Source organism: Leucopleurus acutus (assembly GCF_964270905.1).
Source record: "Leucopleurus acutus genome assembly, chromosome: 3".
Classification (NCBI taxonomy): Eukaryota; Metazoa; Chordata; class Mammalia; order Artiodactyla; family Delphinidae; genus Leucopleurus; species Leucopleurus acutus.
The window spans coordinates 161,969,580-161,990,643 of NC_139145.1; the positions used below are offsets into that span (position 1 = coordinate 161,969,580).

At 46.9% G+C, this 21,064-nt stretch overlaps 1 protein-coding gene across 1 annotated transcript in view; it reads left to right on the forward strand.

The window, feature by feature from the left end:
• The window catches only part of MYO10 (myosin X), a 218,403-nt gene that overhangs the window by 100,949 nt on the left and 96,390 nt on the right, over positions 1 to 21,064 (forward strand). Inside the window, 1 exon segment of the mRNA XM_082836186.1 lies at positions 13,665 to 13,852. Coding sequence (XP_082692312.1) covers positions 13,665 to 13,852 — 188 coding nt within the window.

The window sequence follows — 21,064 nt, forward strand, 5'->3', positions numbered from 1 at the left end:
AGGTTTTTTTTTTTTGAGAAACCACCGTACTGTTTTCCACAGTGGCTGCACCAATTTACATTCCCATCAACAGTGTATGAAGGTTCTGGGCTTCCCTGGTGGCGCAGTGGTTAAGAATCTGCCTGCCAGTGCAGGGGACACGGGTTCGAGCCCTGGTCTGGGAGGATCCCACATGCCGCAGAGCAGCTGGGCCCGTGCGCCACGACTGCTGAGCCTGCGCTATAGATACTGCGAGCCACAACTACCGAGGCCCGCGTGCCTAGAGCCCGTGCTCCGCAGCAAGAGAAGCCACCGCAGTGAGAAGCCCGTGCACAGCGGCGAGGAGTGGCCCCTGCTCACCGCAGCTGGAAAGGGCCCGCTAGCAGCAATGAAGACCCAGTGCAGCCAAAAATAAATAAATAAATAAAACCAAAAAAACCCAGTGTATGAAGGTTCCATCTAGGGGGATATTTGGGTTCAAGGGAACCCGTCTTATTTGTGGGATTGCTACTTTGATTGGAGGCATGTCCTTGTATAAAAGGCAGTCCTGCACATGTTCCCCTTAATTGTTATGAAGTGTGACTGTGCTTATCTCATAAAAGTAATATCTAAAAATCACTTCTATAGTAATCCCTTTTTGACATTAAAGTACATAAATTACTTTATCTGTCAAGAATGATTGACCTACAGATTTTCTCTTTTCCATCTGCCTGTTAGTCTTTATAGTAACCTGGGCAACTGCTTGTAGGTGTTTATTTTTCAAGTCACGTTCAAATTCATACAGTTTTTTTTTAAAAAACACCAAATTTTAATACTGTAAAAACCCTTGATGTTTTAGTAATTTTTGTTCTTCAGGAGCTAATGTTTAATTTTGGCAGTATGCCTGTGATGATGAATAACATATCACCCTTTCAAATAGCTAGCAGGTGCTGAGACTCAAGGCCCTCTCCGTATTGGGGTTCCTCCAATTTATCCTCCCTTAGACCAGGAGAGGAGAACTGGGAAAGAGGAGGAATTAGATATTTGTGGGTTTAATGTGAAATTTTCCTCAGCTTTAAAGAAAGGATGTTTATTTGCCTTGTTTTTAGATTGGAAAAGTGTCATTTTTGCCAGAGTGACCTAATGTTTGCCAAATGTCTTCAAACAGCCCTGCCTAGAGAAATTCAGTCGCGTTCTAGTCCTCTGACTGGCTGCGCTTATGTTAAGTCCGTATATTACAGCATTTTCCATATGCTCTTCAGAAAAGGTAGCATTCATACACGATTACGTAAAAATGGCTGTGTATTCCATTCTGCGCACGTGCTCGCAGAACACACGTGCATTTAGTCCCCTCTGTCTGCATCTCAGAAACCTCCTCCTTTCCACCTCTACCGGTGTCCAGGGAACCGTGTACCGTGCCTGCGTTATTAGCATTAAGTATTTGACACTGCCATGTAACTTTGTTTACACAGCAGTTTCCTTGCTCGGTTGGTCAAGGACCTGTTTTGTCTTTTTCGAGCCAAGGACAGTGCAAGGCACCTGGCAGTGGTGCGATAAATGTTTGTAAAACAAATGTCACTCCTATTAGAAATAACATAGTTGATGATAAAGGTGAAGCTAGATTTAAATTTTCTTTATTGGTATCTGTCCTTTACAAGTGAATATTTCAGAACTCATATTCTTCTGCCTATAGATGCAAGTTCTTGTTACACATTTAGTAGTCAAGAAAAAGTAAGTCAATTAGCGGGAGAAAAACTACCGAAGAGGCTTAAAAGGCAGAGAGAGCCCTTTAAAAGTCTGTTCCCCAGCCCCATCATGATGATGTTGTAAACCTGACAGCTTAAACTGCCCAGTAAACCACGTGAATAGGATCTGGGTCTTTTTTCCTGGGATGAAGACCTTTTCCCTCCCCTTTGAGGGAGAAACACAGGATTTTTTTGTACATTCAGTTTACAGCTCAGTTCAGTTCATTATACCCTTATACGCCTTCCTTTCAGGACCTAGATAATTGTATTATTATCCATAGGGCAGCCACCTCGATTTTCATTGCTGAAGCTGTTTGCAGTGGGTGCTGGTACCTACCAGACTCTGCCCCAACGAGACAAAACCACCACCTTTGAGGAAAGCACAGCCTTTTCACCTCTTATCCCAGCTCTGAGTGGTGCTTGTCCGTATCTTTAAAAGAGGGAAAAAATGACTTATAACAGAGGTGCTGTAGTTTTCTTTTGCTGGCTTAACAAATTACCATAACTGTCTTGCAGTTCTGTAGGTCAGTCTAAAGGGGTCTCACCAGACTAAAATCCAGGTGTGGGCATGATGGCGTTCCTTTCTGGAGCCCCTAGGGGAGGGTCTGTTTCCTGCTCTTACCTGGTGTTGGCAGAGTTCAGCTCCTTGTGGTTGTAGGACTGAGGTCCTCGTTTTCTTGCTGGCTTTCTGCTGATTCCGAGCTGCTAGAGGCCCCCTTCCTTCACATTCAAAGGCAGCAACCCTGGATCTAGTCCTCATGCTTCACATCTCTTCCTCCTTTCTCCTCATCTCTGACTGCAGCCAAGAAAGCTTCTCAGGTTTTAAAGATTTGTGCGATTAGATTGGGTTCACCTAGATAATCCCCAGTCTCAGAGCTTACAACTTGAATGTATCTTCAGAGTCCCTTTGCCTGCAACATCACGTAGTCTCAGGTTCTGGGAATTAGGTGGACATCTTGGTGGGGTGGAGAGTGGTGCGTTACTCTGCCTGCCATAGGCACCCTCCTTTGAGTCCTGTTATTGACAAGGGACTCCTGGTCTCTCCCCCACCACCCTGGATCTTGCATTATTTGTTGGCTTTCTGATCCGAGCAGCACAGGTTGCTGGTAAGCAGACCCACCTCCAGGTAGAGGAGTCTGTTGTTTTGTGCTAAGAAGGACCATTAACTCTTTTTCTCCTTGAGGGCCACCCTTGTTGTCTGAGGACACTACCAGACCCCAGTAAAATATTTCTTCTAGCCTTTAGCATCCTCTGTTCAAATGTGGGTAGAGAGCTATGAAGGGGTAAAGCACTCAGACAAACCAAAGTTGAGCCCACTTTTCTCTACTCACCTCCTCTTGGGCTCTGTAGTAACCATGTAATTTTTCTATGGCAATTAAAGAAAAGTTTTTTAAAGGTCAGATATCATAACCACCACCCCCCCCCCGCCCATCTGACAGGGCTGTTTTACAATAAAATGGCAAGTGAAAGCACTTGGGGAACTTTGCTGACCTTTGTACCTCTCTCCCCATCTTTCTCATCTAATACCACCAGGTCTTTATTTGGAAAGTTCCTGCCTGGGACTTGGCGCTGCTCCTTCCAGGCAGAGGCTGTGCAGACCTCCGTGTCTGTAGATCTCCATGACTCCAGCCTTCCCGCTGGTCCTGTTTGGCTCTCACACCTGGGTTAGAGCAGCTCTGCTCTTTGCCTTGCGTGAGCCCCTGCCTCATGCCCTAAATACTGGATTCCCTTCCTAGAAAGCCAGGCTCTCATGTCTAACACTCCACCTCGTCAGCTTTTCTCATCCTCTGGCGACTTCCCAGATGAGAACTCTGCTCAACACTTCAGCTCCCGACCTGGGACCCCACCCCAGACTTCCACCCTGAGCCTCTTATCTGTGAGCTTCCTGGCACCTTGGAGAGGGTCCCGTGAGTCCCACCCTCCTGTGTCTCTTCCCACCATTGATGAGACCTGGTGGAGACAAGTACCCACACCTGTAAGTCCCTAAAGGCTCGGAGAGGAGGGGTATGTGTCGTACAGAGAGATAAGAGATGGGGAGAGGAAACAAATACATGGGTGAGGAAACCGGAGCTGGCCATGCAGAGCCCTGTGGAGGGGGCGGCAATAATGATACTGCAAAGGAGGGATGAGTGTTGATCAGGAGGAAAGGCTGGTGAGACGCCATCCATGAAGGTGGAGAGATGAGGGTGCATTTGGTGCGATGGCCTCACTAAACTGGGAGAAGGTTCCTTTGCTGATGGAATCTGGTGTGTGCTGGGGAACATCAAATAATTAGTGGGATAGGTAGGCTGGAGTCAGGACACCTTTAAAAACAGTGGTTCTCAACCAGGTGATGTGACCCCCAGGGGATATTTGGCACTCTCTGGAGGCATTTCCGGTTGCCGTAGTAGAGATGCTGATGGTACCTAGTAGGTAGAGGCCAGGCATCTGCTAAACATCCCAAGGTGCACAGGACGGCCCCGCCACGAAGAGTTATCTGGCCCAAGGTGTCAGTCATGCCGAGAAACCCTACCTTACTTAAAGCTAGGCAGCAGCGTTTGGGCTTGGTGGTAAAGAGGCTACACTGTCCTTGTTAAAGGCTTTTGAAGAGAGAATTTCCCTGAGAAAAAATTTAGAAGGGTTGATAGGGAAGTGATGTGGTATAGTCTACAGAGGGTAGATTGGCTGGGAGAGTGTGGCAATAATTCAGAGGTGTAGAGATGAGGGTTCTGGACCAGGGTAGGGATGGCGGTGAGCGAGAGGAAGTTAGATATGAGACGTGTGGCGGAGGAGGTGAAGTAGCAGGGCTGGTGGTGATGACGCCCAGCCTTGTCAAGCCCTGATGGCCCTGAGCGCAGTGCTGGCAGCTCCGCCAGGAGAGGAGAGCGGGAGAGACGAGCTGGCTTCTGGGTGCCTGTTGCATTGTATTCTCTGGAGCCCGGATCATTTCAGATTCTGTACCCAGCATCTACGCACCACGTGGACCAGAGCAGCTGAGGTTTCTGTTGTATTGACTGTCAGCTCCGGGTCCACAGTGGGGGAGCAGCTAAGCTGGCTCCGTGGTGTGGCAGTTTTGTTTCCTGCCCAGTGGAAGAGAAACACGTTGTCTCCGTCATAAGGTTCATCCTGCTGTGGGTCAGTTGCGTGGGCGAGCCTCCTGTCCCAGCCTCTAAGGAATGGCTGGAAACACATCAGGGTGAGGCTGCAGGGAGCCTTGGGGTGAGGCTGCAATTATGGGCTTGGGGGGGGGCTCCAGAGGAAGCCCTGCTCTGTTCCACCCACCTCATGGGTTCGTTTGTTGGTCTTGCCGAACAAACGGGGCAGAGCTGAGAGTCCTACGAGCCCATTTGAAGAAGTGGGGCTGTGTCTAAAGATAACGGCTGGTGTGAGCACAGAAGATGCTTCACAGCTCATGTATTTTTAGGTGTTTCAAAAATACACTTCTCTGGTTAGGTGGCCTTCCAGACCGAATCTGTAAATGTGTTTGACGTTGTTCCTGAATTAACTTCGAAACCTGCAAAAGGTGTTGGCAGGCAGCAGCCAGTTGAAGACACATGTGGATTGCAAGTGAGTTCACCTGGGCTGCCTGCGGTGTTCACGCTGGGCAGGGCAGGCTGTGGAGTTCACCGTTGCAGGCCTGCAAGTCTAAAGCTGAGATTCATTTCCTTGAGTTCAGTCTTCCCAGAGGAGATTTTTGGGGGTTGTTTTCCGTCCCTTTCCAAAGCCAGTGTCAAGTAACAGCGCGCCTCTCATAGATGGCCCGAAGACCGGATGGCCAGCAGGCTTGGCATTTGTCTCATACCAGGAACAGCTGAATACAGTGTGGTTTGTCAGGGTGTTTTTTTTTCACATGAAATCAAGACTGGTGTTGCCAAAAGATGATTGTAACCATCTGTCTGACTCTGTGTATTTTTAAACTTGACCAAACATTTATGCTGTTGAGTTGCCATTTCTACATCGGCACATGATGGTGGCAATTAGGAACTCTGTTTTTGTTAATTTTTTTTTCCCCTTTCCTGCCTCTTTTGGGTCAGATTCCTTTCAACAAGGAGGGAATATGAGTCAGAAATTCACTCAGATTAAATGGAAATGTCATTTCTAAATATAAGAGCTTGAATTTAGTAACATCTTGAGTTATCGGATGTGATCAAGTTTTCTTTTCAACCATCTTGCACGCTTAACGGTTTTAATTGTTTAATTGGACAGGGATGGCAAGTAATTTTGTTAGGGAGAAGGTGGCTGTAGAGCACGAGAATGCAGTTAAAACAGGAACCTGTTTGGTGGATTGGTAGCGAATTTGTGTGCCCCTAATATATCTGTGTTCATTCAGCCCTGCCTGTGTGCCAGGCTGTGTGTGAGACTCCAAGGATGCAAAATTCATCTTGCTCGTGCTAATTGTTTCTTGAAAGATTGAATAAGTGAAAGGCACTGTCCCACCAGGACCTCCTAGCTTATTGATGAATGCAGACACAGCAAATCTTTGACAATAGCCCGGGGTGACGATGAGTGTGATAAAAGTGCTGGGAACAGAAAGCATGAGCATCGCAGGAAGAGGTACGAGGGGGTCAGAAAATAATTTCCAGCTGAGGCACTAACCGTGCCGAGTTTTGAAGGAATTCCTAGAGGAATTCATCCAAGAGGGAGGGTGGCTCATTCCTGGCAGAAGATCAGCACGAGCACAGATTTCAAATAACGTGGTACATTTGTCCAGCTGCAGGACATCCAAGATGCTGCAGTGAAGGTTGCGTGCAGCTGGCTGGCAAGGTGGTCAAGAGCAGGTGAAGAAGGGCACTGTGTGTGAGTTAGTGACCTTGAATTCATTTATGAAGGCTGGTAGGGGACAGTGTCAAAGGTGAGTTTGGGGAAAACTCAGTCTGGCTGCAGGTGATGGGTGAGTCCAGCAGGTATAACCGGTCTAGGAGGAGAGGTGACCAGCAAACCAGATGGGAAATGATGGGATTCCAAACCAATCCTGGGGGAGCTGGAGTATGAGACATACTAAGAGGTAGAATCTAGGTGTTTGATTGGGCTTGGGGGCGGGCAGCAGGCTGACGTTTATAGGATGACTGCTAGGTTTCTGGATCAACCATTTGGGTAGACCATGGTGCCATTTGCGAAGATGTGACTGTGTGAGAAGAGGCAGGTGTTTGGGGGAGCTCAGCCTTGTCCATGTTGAGTTTGGGCTTGGGGGCATCCAAGTGGAGATGCCCAAGCAGGCCGCTGAGTATACAGATCTGCAGTTTAAAACTGAAGCTGCATTCAAGGTAGAGATCTGGGCAAGTAAGTCATGGCTATGTTTAGCTGTGATGATCGAGAGAGAAGGAAAGAGGAGAATGGTGGGTGGGGAGTAAATCTGGCTAGCGGTTCCCGCTTTTTTTTGTTTTTAATTTATTTATTTTATTTTTGGTCTTCGTTGCTGCACGTGGACTTTTCTCTGCTTGTGGTGAGCGGGGGCTACTCTTCGTTGCGGTACACAGGCTTCTCATTGCGGTGGCTTCTCTAGTTGAGGAGCACGGACTCTAGGCGTGCGGGCTTCAGTAGTTGTGGCACACGGGCTCAGTAGTTGTGGCTCACGGGCTCTAGAGCGTAGGCTCGGTAGTTGTGGTGCACGGGCTTAGTTGCTCCACGGCATGTGGGATCTTCCTGGCCCAGGGTTCGAACCCGTGTCCCCTGCATTGGCAGGTGGATTCTTAACCACTGTGCCACCAGGGAAGCCCGGTTCCCACTTCTTAACAAGTCCTTCCCTTTAGAAGAGTTGCGGCACTGACTTGAACCAGTTTCCCTAGTGCATTTCAGATTACTTGATCTCCATCCAGCTTTTCAGACCCACATGATGAAAAGCCATTGTAGTCTTGTTTTCATTAACAAAAACTATAATGCATGCCTGTGACTTACGTAATGTTTTCACATGGTGCTGAGGTGGGGTAACAGAGGACATGCTATTATTACTGATTGGAATCTCGAGCCTAGAGGGGTTAAGCAGTGTACCAGGGAAGGTAGGTCCAGGGTGAGGACTTCAAGTCTTCTAACTTGACCAAATCTTGCTGTCTCCATCATTTCTTCCTGTGTTGGAATAGTGACTTCCCAACGGTAACATGGATCCTCCGTTTCTACCAGCAGAGCGCATCTGAGGCCACTGGGTCACTTTTAGTGTTCTTTGTTATACTCAGTTTTTTTTGGTGGGGGACTAGATATAGGTATTATACCCTTACGCCTTTTGAAAACCTTGAATTGGTAGATTCTGCACTGAAGCAATGCAGCGCATTTCTCCCAGTGTTTCATAGCAATAGGCACGGCAGCTGTTCCAGGTTATTAAAATGGGCAAGGAAATGTATTTTTTTGGTGAGTTATGTGGAACTTTTCTGACTAGAAAAAAAATTTTACGTGCTTCAAAATAGAATATACTTTCTATTTCTGAAAAGCCATTAAGATGACCAGGAGATTTATTCTCATGGAATTCGGAATCCAGTATGAGGAAACCAGCACCTGGCCCCTCCTGGTGTTTGAGAGTTGCACGTATCCAGAGTTCCAAAGTGCATGGCGTTATCATGGTGGTTTTGGGGGCAGTAATAAAAAATACCTTTTTAGAGAGTGACCAATGGTACGAGCATGGAACACACTGTTGTCTCACAACTCTTAGGATTCCTTACTGCATTGTATCTTTGCCTCACTTGGTACTTAACTTACAGCCCGGCTCTTCTACACCCTCCATTCCCAGTTTCCATATTTACTTACATTACATGTTGAACTTTCCTTATTATTCCGCACATCTCTTACCCATGCAGCCTTTGTTTTAATGACAAAATAATCCATGCAGAGTGGTATGTTCAGGGGAGGGGAAGAAAAGATAGAGGTGCCCCAGCTGTAATTATTTTTGCTGATAGACCTCAACCATTTCACCTAATTTGAATAAACCATTAGGAACTGTGACTCTTGCTGCCACGTTGTTTTACACATTCCTTTTAGGGAGATTCAGAAGTACCATTTGGCACGAATATGGGCACAAACAATGAAAACTCAATGAGTTAAGTAGCTGAAACGGTCCGCACTCCTGAAACTTTTAGGAGAATAATTCATTAGGACGTGGGTGCTCGGACTCTTTTCCTGAATATTCCTGTGGCTCGGCCCTGAAGACTGTGGGAGCTATTTGAAGAGTTTTACGCAGGAGAGTTTTTGTTTTCAGATGTTCATTTGTCACATGTGAAGCTGGGATTGAACATGCAAGACCGAGTGGGAGATCAGTGGGAAAGGAGGCTTTCGGGGACATCTGAGCAAGTGAGGCCAGGGCGGTGGAGATGGAGAAAAAGGGGGTTGATTCTAGAGTTAATTGAAAGTGGGGTGTACAGCACATGGAGACAGTGGCCACTGGCGACGTGGCTGGAGAGTCTGGGACGATTCCATGCTGTACGTAGGTGAGTGGGGAAGGGCGTCATCACAGACCCGAGGGCAGCACCCCACAACCAGGATCCAGGATCCTGCCGTTACCCTCACTCACTGGCTCTGTTCCTTCCTCTGTCAGAAGAGGCAGAAGCATGGCTTCTGCGCTGCCCACAGGTCAAGGTTATGTCGGAGCAAATGAGGGTGTGCGACAGTGTGTCTGCATAGGGCAGATTGTCCTCCGTGTCCCACAGTTCTGAAATCTCAGTAAAGCTGTTTTGGAAACCCGTAGACTTAATTGTCATTTAAAATCTGGTGACAAGCTTGTTAAGAAATGACTCAGGTCATTAGTGAGAAGGTGAAACAGTAAAACGTGTGCATTCGTGTTCTAAGAGCCTAATTTATGTCTGGAACTACGTGGAGGTGCTTACAGCAGGAGACATTTTTAACTCTAAATGAGGCAAGGTTTCCTATAATCTTAAAAAATAACTATTAAAAAATTGGATTCTTTCTCCATACAGCCATACACACATTTTATATATTCTTTAGTTTTTTTTGTTTTTTTTTTTAAAGGAGAGATATCAGGTTATTGAGTTTGGGCTCAAATTCAGTCCGGTTTTTTGCTGTCCCTGTTGGCACATATGAGTCCATTGGTTGAAGTTACTGTCAGCTACAAATTATATAAGATGGCGACTCAACAGTGGAACAGTCTTTAGACGTGTTGGAATGACTTTTGAGCCAGAGACATCAGCTGGGCATCAGCTCACGGGCCACCAGCTCCCACTGCGCGGCAGTGACCGGGCTCGGTCTGGGAAGGTACGTGATGCGTTAGCGGGTCCACCCGGCGTGACCGCCAGCAGAAACCTTGCCACTCTAGGGGCTGCCTCAGTGCTGACCGTCTGCTGTTCAGAGAGGCCGGCTTCACTTCTCTGGAATCCCCGGGGACCGGGTGTGAGGCAGACGTGTGTCATCTGTAACTGCCACGCCGCCGACCACATTGTCCTTCTGAAACACCTTCCAGCTACTTCATTGGGCCAAGTGCGATGTGAATCACTCAAAAGCGAAACTAGGCGTTGAGACCGTTGTGGGTGTTCTGTCTTCATCTTCGCTAACAAGCCTTGGGTGTCCTGCCCCCATACGAAATCCACGACATGCATGCTGTCAGGGTGAGTGATGCCTTAAGCCGGCAGTCCCTCACGTTTTGGGCACTGGGGACCTGTTTCGTGGAAGACAGATTTTCCCCGGACGGGGATGGTGCGAGGGGGGATGGTGCAGGCGGTAATGTGAGTGATGGGGGCGGCAGGTGAAGCTTCGCCCGGCGCTCACCTCCTGCTGTGTGGCCTGGTTCCTAACGGGCTGCAGACCGGTTTCGGTCCACGGCCCGGGGCTAGGGGATCCCTGCCCTGAGCCATGCTGGGAGACCAGTTCCCCAACCAGGAAGGGGTAGCGTGCCTACGAGGTTTTGACCAAAATAATCACTTTCAAAGGAAAGCTTTTAATAAAAGGTTATGATGTTTTTCATGAGTGAACCAATACATTTTTTAAAAGTCTCATCAGAATTTTACGACCACCATACACATAGGTTATGAATGGGGAGTGCAAAACTTTTCACGATTTAGGCATGTTGTTTTCTTAAAAAGATATGTTCGTGATGGTTTACTCTTCTAACGTTACTTACATTTAATAGTCAAGTTGATGCCCTGACGGGCTTTTCTGTTTTACTTGTAGCTGAGAAAGGAGATCGGCAGCACGCCTACCTATCTGTATAAAGACGGACGGCACTGACTGTCTTGACTTCTGCCAAAGTAGGAAAAAGAACATGTTTCACAGGAAAATGGACAGTCTTCATATGTCACAGAATAACAGTAATCATGCATACAACTACTGGAAAGGTAGAAATAGGCCTGACGTTTTAGACCAACCAGAGGAAGTGGCCAGACACCCAGAGCCTCAAGCGTCACGTACCTGCCTGCCTCACCTGTGCAAACAGTCGATGTAAAAGAAGCCACGAGCACCTGTGGCCAAGGCGTTGATGGAGGGTGTCTGGCATCCTCCAGGGAACCGTGTGGTTCTCTGCTCTCCTTTAGAAGTAGGACCCTTTCCTTCCCCAGAGGAAGAAGCTTCCACCTTTCTTTCTGGCCACATCCTCCCCATGGTGCTGTGACAGGGAAAAGTGGCCTCTCTAGAGAGTGGAGGTTTCCAAAGACCTGAACATTCATACATGAAAGCTCCACGTCTTTTAATTTTTTTTAAATTGAAGTGAAATTTATATAAGAGAAAACTGAACACTTTAAAGTAAATTCAGTGGCATTTAGTACATTCCGTGTTGTACAACCAGCACCTCTGTCTAGTTCCAAAATGTTCTCATCACCCAAATGGAAACCTTGTACCTGCAAAGCAGTCACCCCCGAGTCCTGCCTCGCCCCACCCTCCCCTCTGCCCATGGTAACTACCACCAAGCTTTCTGTCTCTGTGGCTTTACCTGCTCTGGAGGTGTGCACATTTGTATCTCGCTTCTTTGACTTAGTGTCGTGTTTTCAAGGTTCATCTACATTGTAGCCTGTATCAGTACTTCATTTCCTTTGCACAACTGAATAATATTCCACTGTGTGGATGTGTACCGCATCTTGTTTACCCATCTATCCGATGACGTGCATTTGGGTTGTGTCCACCTTCAGACTCTTGCGAATGACGCTGCTGTGTATTTGTTGGAGGACCAGTTTTTAATTCTTTTGGGTGCATACCTAGGAGTAGAATTGTTGGATCATACAGTAATAACTCTTTGACCTTTTTAACCTTGTTTTGGTTCAAAATATTTCCAAAACATGTTATAGACCTCCTTACATTTGAAAACAGTTAAGACGGGACACACGATACTTGATGTTCCTGGCAGTCACTGTGAATATAAATGATTACAAATTGCTATAATATGGTACAGATGCGCTCAGGATGTTTAGACTTTCTGTCCAGCGTTTCTTGCTTTTCTTGTGCTGTGCTGTGTTGCCACCCCCTGCCAGTGAATGTGAAGAGAAGGCTCTGGAATTAGGTTGCCTGCATTCACATCTCACCTCTACCACTTACTGGCTATGTGGCCGAATGCAAAATTTTATCACTCTGCCTCAAATTCCTCCTCTGAAAAGTAGGTGTAATAACACTGTGAACCTCCTAGGGTTATTGTGAGTGGTGAAAGGGTCAGACCCTGTTTATTAGTCTGCTCGGGCTGCCATGACAAAAGACCACCGACTGGCTGGCTGAAACAACAGACATTTATTTTCTCACAGCTCTGGAGGCTCAAAAGTTTGAGATCAAGGTGTCAGCAGGGTTGGTTTCTCCTGAGGGCTCTTTCCTTGGCTTGCGGACGGCCTCCTTCTTCCTGTTTCTTCACATAGTCTTCCTGTGCACATACATACGTCCCCAGTGTTTCTTGATGTATCCAAATGCTGTCTTCGTATGAGGACGAGATTAGGGCCCACCTGAACAGCCTCATTTTAATTTAATCATCTCTTTAAAGGTCCTGTCTACAGGAATACTTGCATTTGGAGGTACTGGGGGTTAGGGCTTCAATGTGTGAATTGGGAGAGGGGGCTGAATCAGCCCATAGCTCTCCATCAAGCCCGTGGTGCAGTGTATACACCACAGAAGCTGGCAGGTAGGTGGTGGTGGCTGCAGGGTCCTACCCCCACCACTTCTCATCTGCTGCTTCACTTGTGTCTGACAATCAAACTTCGTTAGCCTTTCTTGAAGAAGGACAAATGAGTAGTTTATGTCCATATGGAGGAGGCATGAGGCATTTTGCTTTACTAACTCTGTAGCCTCTGTTTTGCTGCTCTGAAGATTTTTGCTTAATTTCTGGCCTGGATTTGGTTCCAGAAAAGATAAGATTTCCAGTGAGCTATTCTCCAGATAAGTTGCATGGTACTTCACGCGGTGTTTGAGATTACTGAAAGAATACCTAGTGCTCCCAAAGTGGTCTTGTTGCTTTTTAAAAGTTAAAGATATGTCACATAAAATTTACCGTTGTGACTGTTTGTCAGTGTACTAAATACATGTGCAGTGTTGTGCAACCATAACCACTGTCTACCTCCAGAGCTTTCTCACCGTCCCAAACAGAAACCCTGTGCCCATTAAGCAGTAACTCTTCATCCACCACCCCGCCCTGTTTCTCTTATTTCTTTAATCCTGCCATTTCCTAATAGCCACTAGATGAGAATCGGAGTCAGGAGATCACTGGGGAACAGGGATTTGGGCCTCACTGTGTCACCATCCTCTCTCTTGTTCACCTTTCACTGCAGTGCTCTTTGAAATGGCTTCATTCCCTTGCAAAAGATTTGTCCCCAAAGGTAAAGGAAAAACGTGTAAGTGGGGCTCAGGAGTCACTGGTCCCCTTAACATACACTCGGCGGATTCTGGTAAAGCTCAGACAGCGGCTCTGGTGTGAGAGGTGGCGTCTCTTCCCCTCCAGGCATGGACCACGCTGAGCTGCTTCTGTCTCTGCCCAGCGTGGGTGGGGATGAGATCCTGTGCCCACCCACTCCCCGCCCCCCCCCCAGCCCCGAGTGCCACCTGTAACCCGGGTCCCTGTGTCCCCACCCCCTGTCCTCGCAGACCTACATCGGCTCCATCATCGCCTCTGTGAACCCCTACAAGACCATCGCCGGCCTGTACTCACGGGACGCCATGGAGCGCTACAGCAGGTGCCACCTGGGCGAGCTGCCCCCGCACGTCTTCGCCATCGCCAACGAGTGCTACCGCTGCCTGTGGAAGCGCCACGACAACCAGTGCGTCCTCATCAGGTAACCCAGCCAGCAGCCACCACAGACACGGAGCCCGCTTGTTAGCGCATCAACCCCCAGATTTCTCAGATGGAGTTTTCCCTTTTGAATAGACTGACGACCATGGCTTCCAAAAGACACGAGTTATTCTTTGGTTTATTCCAGTGGTCAGACATGGTCCTTCTGTTGACTTATGGAAACATTGCATAGTTCTTCCAAATTTAAAATGTTTTACCTATTCTAGAGCACTCCTCAGAATGCTTGTCTGTTGCAGCAAGGTCCTGGTTTTTGCCAGTATGAGAAGATGACCCTAGAATCTCCCCAATTTAAGAATTTTTAATGATTTTAATTGGGAGTTCCTAAAGTTGACCTTTGAATTAGCCACAGAAGTGGGACTTACTATGTTATATGTTGAGGGAATGATAGAAAGGCATTTTTCTGAACCACTCTCAACACACTGTGCCACCAGGGAAGCCCCTGTGTTCTTCTTATTGGCAATATTTACCCATTACTCTTGTTCGGGGGTCCTTCGCTTGTAATCAATCAGAATTATATGAATGTGGAAGGTAGAACACGTTCATATTGTCTCTCCCTGCCTCCCTCTATCACCTACTTTCTTTAAGGGAAGGGAAGCACCTGGGCAGATACATTCTCTCCTTTTTATTACCTTAACGGTGCTCATGCACTGGGCTGTAGAAACAACTTGGATAGAGGGACTGTCCATTTATGCATTTCAGTAAATATGAATCATTGTAACTTGCAGTTAATCAAAAATGAAGCTAACGCTTAGTATAAAAGCAGAGCTTTTAAGAGTCACCTTCCCGGGCTTCCCTGGTGGCGCAGTGGTTGAAAGTCCGCCTGCCGATGCAGGGGACACGGGTTCGTGCCCCGGTCCAGGAAGATCCCACATGCCGCGGAGCAGCTGGGCCCGTGAGCCATGGCCACTGAGCCTGTGCGTCCGGAGCCTGTAATCCGCAACGGGAGAGGCCACAGCAGTGAGAGGCCTGCGTACCGCCCAAAAAAAAAAAAAAAAAAAAAGAGTCACCTTCCCAATTAATTAACTTGCCTTATAATTAGAGCACTATTTGTGGGCTCTTTTAGATGACTTCACTGAAGTTCAGGAGTTAGAATTTAAGATCACTGTTTCAGCATACAGAATATAGTTTGATAAGATTAACACAAAGAGTTTCATCTATTTTAGGAAGATCAAGTTGTTTTCCACACTTAGGTACCTAAATATTTGCCATCGATGATTGGCTGTGTTTATTACTTTCAGTGGAAAAAATGAGAGCATGACTCATATATCACCTGCTAGACAGAGCAGTTTGGGAAGAAAGTGAAAAATCAGATGAGGTCATCGTGCATATATATGTGTGTGTAATAATACGGAAGAGGGTTGGCATGTTCCTGCCAAAGACTGTGGCATTTAAAAAGAAGGCGGGGCTAGCCGCGAGCGAGAAGGAAGAGGGGACCCCAAACAGAAAGCTCTCATTGTGCAATGCTGATGTGAAAAGAGTAACTGTATTTATCTAAAGTAACTCAGGAAACAGCGTCTTTAAGAATAGATTTCTCATTAAAATGTGTTTTGGTTTTTAATAGACCTCTTGCAGTTTTTTTTAGTGGGGCATGGGGCTGCGGGAATTAAGAGAAAATTGAGTGTAAAAATAGAAATTGTAGGGTACAGTAGCCCTATTTAGATTTCCTCAGGCATGATCTGCCCCCTGGTGGTACAACATGTTACTACTTTCAAAACTTTCACTCTAATTACCTATGAAACCAGAAAATAGGCCTATTTGGAATTAGGCAGGGACCACATAGATCAGTTTTTCTCTCACTTTACGAGCCTGTGTCACTGCTAGTCTCGTGGATTCTAGTCCAAGCGTTTTTTGTTGGTCTCACTTTCAAGAGTTTCTCTCTCTTAAGCTCTTTATTTTACCCTTCTTGTGTACGTTTAAGCCAATGCTTATGCTATTATAGTTTCTAAAATATAAATATATGTTTAAAACTTCCATGAGCTTTTTTTAAATCTAACTGACAAGGTCAGATTTTCATCTAGTACATTTTAAGTGAATATCAATTTGGGGCAGGCAGAGTTTAGTCTATTTTGTTCAGTCTGTTTTTCTCTTTTCAGTATGTATGAACTTTTAATGTAGTGTCGGCAAGGCCTGTGGTTAATTCATCTGTGCAACTCGTTGCCCAGGACAGTGTCTGATAGGAGGGCCAGCATCCAACAGCTGTCAGTCAAAGGATGGGTGGGCAGAACAGCTGTTGGTTTAGGACCTCTGCTTGCTTTGTAGAAGTTTTGGTTTTCCAAAATTGGAGTGATTTTTTCCTTAACTATGTCTTTTATATTCTGGAATAATAATTGGGTGTTTGGTCTTTTTCTATTCTAGTAGTATTTTAGAAATAATTGAATTGGAGTAGTGAACAAAACTTGCATCCTGTGTCAGAAGGGCACCGGCCAGAATAAGGCATGGGGCCTGCCTCACGCTCATATCAAATGGTAGTTTACCTTGTTAAAAAAGAAAAGACCCAATCACTGCCCTTTAGGAACTTTTGTTCTGATGGGAAGAAACTGATGTAAATAAGTAATTTCAATACAACCTGCCTAAGGCTAAAATAGAAATGTGTACATGGTTGTTCAGAGGAGATGGCAATAGATGCTCAGCAAGGAATCGAAAATATATCTCAGAGAAAGTGACATGTGATCATGAGTCCATTGGTACGTGGGAACAGCAGCAGGCACAGAGGGGACCCTGGAAGGGCACAGAAGCACTTGCGAAAACGTGTGGAAGAACAAGGAACATATGCAAATAGAAGGTACACCTGTAAGGTGTGGGATCTGCTAAGGACATGAAGGAACTGGTGTTCGAAAGGCAAGGAGGGAACTGCCATTCATTGAGAAAGACCAGAAGCCTTCTCTGGGGGAGCCGAGGCTCGGAGCTGTTGAGGGGACCTGCCAAGGAGACTGAGCGTGAGCTACAGGCACAGGACATGAACTTCCGTCTCCCTGTGTTAGTTTCGGAACAGAGTCCCACTTCCTGGTGCAGGGGCTCACCTTATGGGCTTTCTCCTGGTGCAGGGGCTCATCTTATGGGCTTTGCCCTGCTTGCTAAGACCTGCGGACCGAATCCTCTAGGCAGTAGAGAAGTTTCCAAAGTCTTGTAGCAAGCAGTGGAGTGATTAGTATATATTTTGAGAAAATCACATGAATCAGGGCAATCTGATTCACAGGATGGAGAATGTCAGGTGTCAGCAGAGGTATCCTGTAGAGGGCCAGGGAGGACATACATAGTTTCGGCTCCGTGGCTGAGATCGGCTCCATTACAACTACTCGACTCTGCCCTTGGAGTACGGAAGTGCTCGTAGATAGAGCGCACGTGAACCACCAGGCTGTGTTCCAATAAAACTTTATTTATAAAAACACGCAGAAGGGCAGACTTGGGGGCCACAGTTGGCCGATACCTGCACTGGAGGGGAGACTAGCCTGCGGGGTGGGTAAAGGGTCCTGTTTCCATGGGAGGCCCTTTCCTTCAGGTGTGTTTTGATCCTTCCTCCGTGCTTTCCTGGGCACTTTGCTCCATCTTTGAGCCTCACTGCCCCTGATTCTTGGCCTCTTCTTTTCTACTGGATCGTTGGCATCATCACTCAAAAATTTCTAGCGTGCGTCTGCGTGACTCCCCAGACTTCAGTGCCTCCCCTGCAGACTTCTCCTCTGAGTTCCACACGTGTGTCCAGGCACCCTGAGGCATCACCGCGGAGGTGTCTGATGGGCCTCTCAGGGGTGGCACCTCGTCAGTCCATCCTGAGTTTCTCCCAGAAACATGGTCCTCCTCTCATGCTTCTCATTCTTAGCAAGTGGGCTCTCCGTCCTACCGGGTCCCAAGCCTGAGATCCGGAAGTCATTCTTGAATCTAGAAGAGTCACCCTGCCCCCAACAATTAAGGTCAAACTACCTACGGTAAACTGTACCAATCTCATATATCCAGTTCGATGAGTATTGAAAAATGTGAACCGCTGTGTTACCAGCGCCCATGCAGGGGACCTGGTCCAGGAAGATCCCACATGCAAGCTCCCTGGGCTCTCCCGAGTCATCCCCCCCCCGCTTCCCTGTCACTTACCAACCACCCAGACCAGGGCTGTCAGCCGTCCCCTTCCTCCTCCCTCCACCGTCTGTTTGGGGGCTGCTGGCTTCTCCTCTTTGCTGCCCCCTCCCCTTACCCTCTGCCCTCACTTCCTGCTTCCTCTCTTGTCTCCCTCGATCCACCCTTCTTACTCCATACTCCTCACCGGGTGATTTGATTCTTTAAAACCTTGACCCCGATCATGACGCTCTTCTGCTTAAAAACTGTCTTGAGACTTTTCCATTCTGCCTATGAAAAATTCTCAGAACTTTTAATATGGCCTCTGAGGCCTCATATCAGTGCTTTGATTATTTTTCTTTCCCTTTTTCATTTTCACGATTTAAAAAGTTTTTTTTTTTAACGGTATCAACTCATTTTGGTTCATCTGGGTGAACATGTTTTCTCTGAAGCCCATGTTTGTGTTTGTGGTCATGTTGGCGCCAAGGGTTAAGACTGTAACTGCCACAGGCTAATGAGAAAAATGCAGGACTGGATATGTAAGTGCTGTGTTCACTGTAAGTGAAGGTGAATTAACATCATGATTGCTGTATGAGTTAATGTTTTATCGAGGCTGGAATAAAGGAACCAGATGGAATACGTGACTCATCACAGCGCCCGTGGTGGAAGAGCCTACCAGGCTCACAAGAGAAGCAGTGGACAGTCACAGTGCAAGGAGCGCTTCAGTTTGAGCAAAACAGCATTAACCAGGGGGTTAGGTTAGTCTTGTTAATTTGGATTTTATTGGTGTTATATTTTGTTTGTATTTAATTATGTAATTTATTCTGGCTTTATAGTTCTGTGATATGGTAAGCAAAGGAGTATATCCTTAGTCATTATATCATTATAATGCTATAATATACATGCTGTATTATCACATAGCTCACCAAGCAGTCAACTCAGTTCTGTCACTGTCCACCAGGAGACAGCGTCAGATCCCGCAGGTTGTTAAGGGCTCAGTCCTACAAGACTGCCATTCCCTCCACTTCAGATGCCAGTCATGTTGTCACCTGTGCTTCTGACCAACCAGCTCTAGGTTGGAGCTTCCAATGACCCCCCTCCTCGGGTTTGATTAATTTGCTAGAGCACCACACAGAACTCAAACATGTTTACTTCCTAGATCACCGCTGTACTATAAAAGGATATAACTCAGGAACCGCCGGATGGAAGAGATGCACACGGCATGGTGTGGGAAGGGTGGGGGAGCTTCCCTGCCCCCTCCAGGGAGCCGCTGTTTACCTCCACGTGCGCACCAACCCAGAAGCTCTCTGAACCCTGTCCTTTTGGGATTTATGGAGGCTTCATTACCTAGGCTTGACCGATTGATGAAATCATTGGCCATTGGCAATGAAACTCCATCTGCAGCCTCTCTCCCCTCCCCTATTGAAAAGAACCAGTTCCATACTTGACTGGAAAACAGTGGCCTCTGAGTGGGACCCCAGCCCCTTCCCTTTCCTTCCCGATTGGCTGTGCAGGCTGCTCTCCCTTCCCCCAAGGCTCCAAGCCCTTTCCTCAAGCAGGAAAGGGAGGGTCTCCCTCCCCTCCCACCTCCTTTCCCCATCCTTCAGTTTTCACCCACTTAACTCCTGTGCGTGTCTCTGCATTTCAGTCTAAATGTCATTCCCCCAGAAAGGCGTTCGCTGAACCTGAGCCCTCCATCTAAATTATGAATCCTCCCATCTCCTGAGATTTATACTTGACAGCATTAACTGTAATTTGTGATTCTTTGATATCTCCTGCTGCTGCTGCTGGGTCATAAATACTGTCCGTGACCGTTTGTTTCAGGAGTGTGTTCCCAGCCCTCAGTGCAGCCTGACACGTAGTAGGCACACGGATACTTAGGGAAGGAAGGAACACCTGCAGAGATGCTCTTTCTTCATTGCTTTAAAGATCACGTTTTGTGACCCTCAGTAAATATTTTCATGAGGAGTGTTAAAGTCGCAGGCAGGGGAGGGGAGGAAGAAGAGGAGAGTTAAATAAAAGTGAGACCTGTTACCTTGATGTTAATGTCTGGGGACATCTGGCATATTTCTGGGTTTTAACGATTTGTGAGTTATTTATATTCTTTGCCTTATTCATGCCACACTTGCACAACCTCGTATATACAGTCACCTTTTTCATCTCCTGGTGCAGTCCTATCTGAATTATGTGACAATTGCTTTCAGGAGTAGTACTTCCCCACCCTGGCCTCATAGTAGAATCATCTGGAAATTTTAAAAAAATACTGATGACTGAATTCTACCCTTACAGGTTCGGATCAGGGGAGACCGTGGGTAATTCTCATGTCCAGCCAAGTTTGAGAACTACTGTTGTACAAATCCGAGTTTCATTTTTGTTTCAAGTTTTACTTACGTATCAAAAAAGATGTACTTAAAGAAGATGCTTGAAGGAAATTTGCTACAATGAGAAAAAAAAGTGGGCCGAAGCTGGTGGTAGATCAGTCTCCTTGACGGGTGAAGGACAATGCAAATCTCGGGTTTTCTTCTCCTTGACGAGTCTGTGCTGTCCAATTTGAACAGCTTTTTCTCCACGGCTGTATAATTACCGTGTTCGTCAGAGTAGACTAATTGCTGTGCTAATTGCTGTAACATCCCCCAAATCTCAGAGGCATAACACAGGAGTGGCTTATTTCTTGCTATTTCACAGCCCCACGTGGGAAGGTGATTTTTTTATGCCACACATCGCTTTGTTTTGGAGATGTGCCACCCTGAGGGCACCCAAACGGCAGGCCTGGAAGGCAGGGAGCCCAGAGGACCATGAGGGTGTTTAGCCACCCGACGTGGAAGTAGCGGATACCCCCCTTGCTCAGTTCAGCCGCCTCCTGGTTGAGTTGGCCACATTCGGTCCTGGTTACCGATCGCCGCCCTTCCTGCAGGGGAGGTTGAAATGCCACCCACCTCTGAGTGCTGGAGGATACAGAGGTGGGTTTGGGGACCGTGTAAACCATGACTTCTGCCTCACACGTTATAACTAGAGAACGTCTCCCTTTCAGTTTTGTTTGTTTTAACAAAATTTAACTGCTAGGTAGACGGGATATATATTTTTAAGTATCGAGAGTTATTTAAATCTCTTCTTGCAACTTTCTCTTAGCTTCTGCTACTCATTCAGTGCC